An 8,792-nucleotide genomic window follows, 5' to 3' on the forward strand; every position below is an offset into this window, starting at 1 on the left:
GGAGGCAAAGTTTCCATCGAATCCAAACGCAAAAGAAAGCTTAAAGAGAGCCTGCCTCAATGTGGACAGCACGGATGGTTTGATCGCCGATCCAAAATTTCCTCCCTGGTCGCACAGGGAGATTTCCTTCAGCAGGAAGGATCAGTGGGCCGCCATCCCGGAGCCAGGACGTTTCCCTCTAATCCTGGATCCTTGCATCAACAGCATCAGGTTCGAGCGCGTGCTCGTTGACGGAGGAAGCTCCATTAACATCCTCTTCCGCAACAGTTTGCCTGCTCTCAAGATAACCCCGGCACAGCTAAAGCCATACGACACTCAATTCTGGGGAGTCCTGCCAGGTCAAAGTTCAGTACCCCTCGGACAGATAACACTGCCTGTCCAGTTCGGAACGCCCGACCACTTTCGAACAGAGTTCGTCAACTTTGTGGTCGCCGACTTTGATGGAACTTACCATGCAATACTGGGCCGACCATCGCTGACAAAGTTCATGGCAGTTCCACACTACTCATACCTGGTCCTCAAAATGCCTACGGAGAAGGGCGTCCTAACTGTTAGGGGAAATGTCTACACCGCATACACTTGCGCGGAGGAAAGCTTCAAGATTACCGAATCAATTGACCTCTCGATTCGCATGGCAGAAACCGTCGCTCAAGCCACGCAGATTCCATCCGACCAGCTTCGACTACCCGAGCAAGAGACTCCAAGGAAAAATTCAAAGTCCAAAGAGCACAAGGAAGTACAGCTGGTCAACGGCAGCCCCGAGAAGACGGCCCTCATTGGGGCCAATCTGGACCCTAAATAGGAAGACGCGCTCGTTAGGTTTCTCACGGACAACGTAAGCGTTTTCGCATGGAAACCCACAGACATGCCCGGCGTCCCACGAAACCTGATCGAGCACTCCTTAAACGTCTCGAAGACCGCAAGACCCATCAAGCAAAAGCTACGATGGTTCGCTCACGACAAAAAGGAGGCTATTAGGACAGAAATAACACGGCTTCTAGCAGCTAGATTCATTAAAGAAGTGTATCATCCCGATTGGCTTGCCAATCCGGTTCTTGTAAGGAAAAAGAATAATGAATGGAGAATGTGCGTGGATTACACCGATCTCAATAAGCACTGTCCTAAAGATCCTTTTGGTCTCCCACGCATCGACGAGGTGGTCGACTCAACGGCCGGATGCGAACTTCTCTCATTTCTAGATTGCTACTCTGGTTATCACCAGATTTCGCTGAAGGAGGACGACCAGATCAAAACATCTTTTATCACTCCTTTCAGCGCGTATTGCTACACGACCATGTCCTTCGGACTTAAAAACACTGGAGCCACTTACCAACGGGCTATTCAATAATGCCTCCACGACGAGATTCGTGATGACCTCGTCGAGGCTTATGTAGACGACGTCGTCGTCAAAACAAGGGACGCGAGCACTCTAATCGACAACCTAGTCCGAACCTTTAAGGCACTAAATAAATACAAGTGGAAGCTTAACCCCAAAAAGTGCATCTTTGGGTCCCCTCCAGTCTACTACTCGGCAACATCGTCAGCCGCGACGGCATACGACCGAATCCCTCAAAAGTAAAAGCAGTGCTCGACATGCGACCACCTAAGAACATCAAGGATATCTAGAAGCTCACTGGATGTATGGCTGCTCTCAGTCGTTTCATCTCCAGACTGGGAGAAAAAGGCCTCCCCTTCTTCAAACTCTTAAAGGCGTCAGAAAAATTCTCCTGGATAGAGGAAGCTGACGCTGCGTTCACCCAGCTCAAGACTTTCCTCACCTCACCGCCTCTTCTCACAGCACCTCAGCCCAATGAAGAGTTACTCCTCTACATCGCAGCAACCGATAGGGTTGTTTCCACGGCAATGGTGGTCGAGCGAGACGATCCAGGCCACGTATACAAAGTCCAGAGACCAGTCTACTTCATAAGCGAAGTCTTAAATGAGTCCAACACTAGGTACCCTTAGATACAGAAGCTCATCTACGCTATGTTAATAACATCAAGAAAGCTAAAGCATTACTTCGACGGTCATCGGGTCCTGGTAACCACCAGTTTCCCTCTGGGGGATATTTTGCGCAACAAGGATGCCAACGGCATAATTGTAAAATGGGCAATGGAATTATGTCCATTCTTCCTGGATTTCCAGAGCCGCACTACCGTCAAGTCTCAGGCCCTGGTCGATTTCATTGCAGAGTGGACGGACCTCAATGAGCCCTCTGTTTCTGACACCCCCGACCACTAGTCGATGTTCTTTGACGGGTCCTTAAACATCAACGGCGCCGGCGTCGGGATACTCTTCGCGTCGCCTAACAAGGACAAACTACACTACGTCCTTAGGATCCTCTTTCCGCCATCAAACAACGTCGCTGAATACGAAGCATGCCTACATGGCATACGACTAGCCGTCGAACTGGGAGTCAAACGCCTCTACGTCCACGACGACTCTGCCTTAGTCATCAACCAGCTCAACAAGGAATGGGACACAACCCATGAGAAGATGGACCTCTACTGCAAAGAGATTCGCAAATGGGAATCCAATTTCTACGGCATAGAATACATCCACGTGGTCCGGGACAGGAACCAGGCAGCGGATGCGTTGTCAAAGTTAGGATCATCTCGGGCCCAGATCCCATAGGGTGTTTTTGTTCAGGACATCCACGCGCCAAGTGTGGGCACAGACTCGGTCGACAAGCAACCCAACGAGGCAATGCTCATAGACGACACCACTCCGTCGACCAGCAGCCGTGATTGGCGCACCCCCTTCATCAGGTATATATCTGATGGATAGGGATTTCAAGACAAAACAGAGAACGAGCGCCTCATTCGACGGTCCAAAAATTACATACTGGTGGATGGCAAACTTATGCGAGAAAATGCAAGTTCCAAAGTATTGCTCAAATGCATATCCCAAGATGACGGCATCAGGCTCTTAGATGACATACACGCCGGATCCTACGGAAACCATGCGGCCTCTAGAACACTGGTTGGGAAGGCTTTCCGAGCAGGTTTTTACTGGCCAACTGCAGTCACCGACGCCGAGAAATTGGTCCGACATTGCGAAGGATGCCAGTTCTTCGCCAAGAGGACCCACGTGTCTGCTTACGAAATTCAAACTATTCCGTCCTCCTGGCCTTTTGCCTGCTGGGGTCTCGACATGATCGGGCCATTCAAGCCGGCCCCCGGCAACTTCAAATTTGTCTTCGTACTAATCGACAAATTCTCGAAGTGGATCGAATACATGCCGCTGGTCAAAGCAACCTCTGAGAAGGCTGTGGACTTCCTAAATCAAATCATACACAGATTCGGGATCCCCAATAGTATAATCACTGACCTGGGAACTCAGTTTACTGGCACTACATTCTAGGACTTCTACGATGACAGGGGCATAGTCATAAAGTACGTGTCAGTAGCTCACCCACGGGCCAATGGTCAAGTAGAGCGCGCGAACGGAATGATCATCGACGCTTTAAAGAAAAGGTTGTACACCGAAAATGACAGAGCACCTGGACGATGGATGAAAGAGTTACCGGCTGTGGTCTGGGGCCTCCGAACACATGCTAGTTGCAACACAGGTGTATCACCCTACTTCATGGTCTACGACACCAAGGCAGTGCTCCCATCTGACGTAACCTTTGGATCTCCAAGAGTCGAAAACTTCGACCAGTCATCGGCTGACATCGCCAGGGAGCTTGAAATCAACTTCATGGAGGAAAGGCGCCTAACCTCATGTCTTCGAACAGCAAAGTATCTCGAAGCAATCAGGCGGTATCACAACAGGAACGTCAAAGACCGTTCCTTCGTGGTCGGTGATCTGGTACTCAAGTAAGGAACACACAAGTTATCCACACCTTGGGAAGGACCCTTTGTGGTGGCCGAAGTCACACGCCCTACATCTTACAGACTGGCGTATCCAGACAGAACATGCCTGCCTAATTCTTGGCACATAGACAAACTGCGCCGTTTTTACCCATAAGTTCCAGTACATTTTATTTGTAAATCTCTTATGATCAGCATTAATAAATTCTCTATTTCTTCCTATGTACTTCTTTTATATGCAGAGCCTTCGACAAAGTGCAAAAACCACCTTAAGGACGAAAGTCCTTAAGAGTTATTAACTCAACTCAGTGATACATCACTCAGACAATATTACAGCGCTCAAAACCATGGCCATGACAAATCAAACTTTATTACAAACTTTATGTACAGAGTTTACAATAAACACCCCTCTGGGCGGTTCCTAGTCTATTCCTACAGACTACTCTACAGGCCTACTGCTCGGGCTGATCACCCGCTCGGCCTTGCTGCCCGGTCGAAGGGGTCGGGGCCACCGGCGCCTGGCTGGTCGAGACCGCAGGCGTCGACCGCCCATCTCCGGCAATGGAAGCTCCCGACAACTCCCTAGCCGATCTATCTGACCCGGGCTGGTCGGGGGGAGTTGCTGTCCCGCAGAGGTTGATGTCGCTGATCACTGTCGACGACAAGTCAAGCAGACCAACACGAAGGTCGTCTGCCTCCTGCGGACCAACCTCCTTGGGGTACCCCCTCTCCAGTCTGGACAGGTCGACCAGAGGATAGTGGGTGCACACCATACTGAGGACGTGCGCACCGGCGAACTCCCCGGCGTCCTTGACAAACTACTGGAGCCAGTCCCACGCCCGTTGCGCCTTTTCGACTGGAGTCAACTTCTGTGCGCGGGGCTGGTCTTCAGGGAGCTTGGGGCTGATCAAATCAAGAACCGGGGCCACTTCTTTCTAAATCTTGATGCAGTTGGCCTTCCAGGAGTCCCGGTCCTTGATCAGCTCGTCGAAGTGCTTTTTGGTATTCACCTTGAGCACTATAAACCAAGCAGGAGGTTAGTACACAAACAAGAAACGAAATGTTGGGCAGTCAAAGGAAAATGGGATAGAAAGATTCTCACCAGACAACTCCCGACTCTTGCTGCTCAACTCCTCACCAGCTCGGCGCCCGGTCTCCAGCGCCCCGGCAAGCTCCTGGTCGAGCCTCTCCTTTTCTTGTCGGAGGCGTGCAACCTCCTCCTCCAAGTCTGCAAGAGCAATTTCTAGTCAACAAAAATGACAACGTGGCTACATACAGCTGCTCGGAATATATGACCGACCTCTCCTTTGTCGATCCTGGTCGGCCAATCGCCGATTGAGGTTTAGCAGGCGCTCTTCCTGAGCACTCATCTCGGCTGTCTTCTCCCCGGCCTCCGACCGAAGCCGATCCACCTCCGCGGATAGGGCCTTGTTCTCGGCCACGATGCCCTCAATTTGGTCAAAGCACCTTTTCCGCTACTTCGTCGTTTTCATTGCGCCCTACAAGAAGAATACATACTGAATTCAGGAACAAAGCATATAAACTTCGAGCAGCCCAAAAGACCACTTACCTTAACCTCGTCCATAAGCCGCTTCGCTGCGCGCTCCACCCTCGCGGCCTCCTCCGTCTCCGCGAGTTCTTCATGACCAATAAAGTGGTCCCCGCGTTGGCGCCACACGTAAACATGCTGGCGACCATCTTGGGGACGACCTTGGATCTCCTCCACTTCATTGTCGGAGGCCGTTTGGGTCTCCTCGCCCTCTGCACTACCCCCGGCCATGGTCGCAGGCATCACTGGACCCTGATCCAGGCCAGGGGAGTCTACTGGTGAAGAGGCCCCTGCTCGGGGCGGGGTTGGGACCCTCCCTTCTTCAGCAGGCGGGGGAGTTGGAACTCTGTCCTCCTCCTCTGCGGCACTGCTCGGGGGAGGCGCCCTCGCAGCCTCTTCATCCCCTGCAGGGGTGTTCCCTTGGGACTTCGCCGGAGCCGGTTGCTCCACGGAACTCTTAGCTGCGGTCGTCGCCGCAGGCCGCTCTTCGGGCTGTTCCTGGGCGGTCTGCTGCGCGGCGTCCCCGACGACAGCCGCCGGCTCGGCTGTCCTCTGTCCAGCGACGTTGTCGGGATCAACGTCAGACGCCGCACTAGCAGATACATGGCATCTTACCAATGTCAAACACTGTGGTAACAAACGCAAAAGCAATAATAATGATAGGAAAAAGTGTCAAGAAGAGATTTTTTCTACTTACATATCAGAGCGCCTATGCATCGCCGTAAAGACCCTCCTCCTGGTCCTACCGGTCGCCGCTGCCGCCTCTGTCGCCCCAAGCCGTGTCGGCTCGGTGTGAGGAGCAGGAGGGTCACTGGTCACCCGGTCGCCAGTGATTGGCGCGACATCCGGACGACTACGCGGCCTCCGGACCAAGGAAGGTGCGGCCTCCTCCTCGTCGTCGTCATCAATGATCCTGACGAGCCGACGGCGCTTCGGCGCTTGGCTGCTCTCCGCCGGTAGCGCCTCCGCCGGGGACGGATCTTCCACCAGTGGCCTTTTCCCCGCCACTTTGTCCTCGGTGCGGGACGGTTCTGCTCCACCTCGCTGCTGGTGTATTGAGTACACCGAGCAGCGTCGTCCTCTGGCGGGTCCACTCCCGCGGGATTCTCCATACCAGGTGCCAGTGATATGTACACTGCGCACCGGTCAACATCTCCAATCTACAGCAGCATCAGAGACAAGTCAACAACTAGGAGAACAAGTACTCAGAAAGTAAAATCAGTCAGTAACATTACCTTTGGAGCTGGTCGTCCCAGCTTGAAGGCGTGCATCCGATCACTGTTTCGAATGAAGTTGTCGTCTATAAAGTTGAACAACTCGTTCATCAGCTGCTGCACCTCCGTCTTCTCCAGAACGACGGGACTCATTCTGGTCGGGTCCTGGCTCCCCGCGTACTCGTACGGCGAGTGTACCCTCCTCTGGCAGGGCATCACCCGATGGCAAATAAAGTTACCGACCACTCCTGGCCCGTCTAAGCGGGACCAGTCGATCAGTTTCATCAGGTCTTCCACCTGACCAGCGAACGCCGGGCGGTCTGTCCAGCTAACCCTCTTCTCGGGAATGTAGCCCACGTCGCAGAACGTCGAGCTACCCGGCTCTTCCCTGATATAGAACCACTTCTTGTACCACTCGGTGAGAGAAGTGTTCCATGGGTAGTTGAGGTACCGGTTCTTCATTCCATCACGCAGATTGAAGTATACTCCACCTGCAATCTTGGAGCCTCCAACTGCTCCCTTCTTCCTTAGACAAAACAGATAACGAAAAAGATCGAAGTGCAGCTCTATCCCAACATAGGCCTCGCACAAATGAATAAAGTTGGAGATAATAAGAATTGAGTTCGGGTGCAGATTGCAGATCCCGATCTCATAGTAAAAAAGAAGGCCCTAGAGGAAAGGATGGACAGGAATCCCAAAGCCCCTTTTGAAAAAATCTTCAAAAACCATGATCTCACCGGCACGAGGGTCGGGGTAGCTTTCCCCTTCCGGCGCCCTCCAGCCACCGAGCTCCTAGTTGTGGAGCAGCCCCACTCCGACGAGGTCGTTGAGGGACCTCGTGCTGCTCCGGGACTTCTTCCACTCTTTCGCCATCAGCTCGGCCCTTTTCTTGGAGTCACTCTTCGCCATTGATGCTGCGGGAACGACTGCGAGCTAGGAGAACTGGTGGTGGTTGCAGAAGGTAGGAAAGGCAAGAATGGAAAGATCGAAGGCAAAGGCAGGGTAAAGATTACGGGTGTAATGTCAAGCTTTTATAAGCAACGGCTCCACCTCTTCCACTTCCCGCATTCTTGGGAAGTGGGCGGGCCCAGCGGCGGATGCGGCGTTTCGGTTTTCAACAATTACCGGCAGTTAATACGGTGGCTTTTTTGTATAATTGATGGTTTCCTTTTCTTGAACCGCGCAAAGAGCGGCTGCACAGTTACCAGGCGCACCTTTTCACGCAGCCATCTGACAATATGCCAGGATGCCTCGTCACATCACACATTAATGTGGCAAGATGCTTTTTTCAAAATAATAGACAGAATTAGTGGAGGACTAACATTCCTGGGGACTGCACCGACCACCGAGCACTATACGCTCGGGGACTGGTTGACCAGTTTGCCAGTTTGGAGACCTAGGGGCTGCACCGACCACCGAGCACTATACGCTCGGGGACTGGTCGACAGTCTGCCATTTTGGAGACTGGGGGACTGCACCGACCAATCTGAGAACTATACGCTCAGGGACTGGTCGACCAGCCCACAATTTGAAAATTCGGGGACTGTACCGATCACCAAGCGTCATATGCTCGGGGACTGGTCGATTAGTCTATACGATTGCAAACGAGCATGAAACGCTCGAGGACTGGTAAATTCAATTTTTTTAGACCTTGCTACAAGGTTCATACTTTGCCTTCCAGCAAGCTCGGAGACTACATCGGTACGATGCATCTGGCGATGTATCTCAGTTTTAGAGTTACTATAAAAGACTTTTTTGACCCTGGCACCAAGTGCCTACGTGACCTACTACCAGGCTCGGGGACTAAGTGGGCACACTTCACCTTGCGGTGAATGTGCTTGCGGGATTGGTAGACTGTACTTTTCATAAAAGTACTTTTCTTCAAAGTACAGTGGGCACACTTCATCGAGAAAAGAAATATTTTTTCTCAAGAGCACCATGCATTCTTCGAACAACCTGCTTCTTTGATATCAGTGTTGATCAACTATCTTTTGAGATGGTCAAAATACCGTTGCAACTATTTGGACGACTTTCCTGCTTATTGAAGATGTCAAACCTCGCTGGTTGAAGAAGCTCAAGACGGCGTGTTACCTCACAATACATGGTGCTCGGGGACTAGCTGTGGGGGTATAAACCCCTATACCCTTACGGCTAGACTTGGGCCAGGAGGCTTGGCCCATCACGAAGACAGTTCGAGGCTTGATCCGACTGCTC

General features: G+C 52.1%; 1 protein-coding gene across 1 annotated transcript; it reads right to left on the reverse strand.

The window, feature by feature from the left end:
• On the reverse strand, nt 4,751-6,731 carry LOC110437280 (skin secretory protein xP2-like). Its single transcript, XM_021465671.1, has 3 exons — nt 6,600-6,731; nt 5,526-5,991; nt 4,751-4,833 (listed from the first exon to the last, which is right to left on the reverse strand). Exons 1-3 carry the CDS (start codon nt 6,729-6,731, stop codon nt 4,751-4,753), a joined length of 681 nt encoding a protein of 226 aa, XP_021321346.1.

The sequence above is a fragment of the Sorghum bicolor genome, chromosome 7 (genome assembly GCF_000003195.3).
Source record: "Sorghum bicolor cultivar BTx623 chromosome 7, Sorghum_bicolor_NCBIv3, whole genome shotgun sequence".
NCBI classification, from domain to species: Eukaryota; Viridiplantae; Streptophyta; class Magnoliopsida; order Poales; family Poaceae; genus Sorghum; species Sorghum bicolor.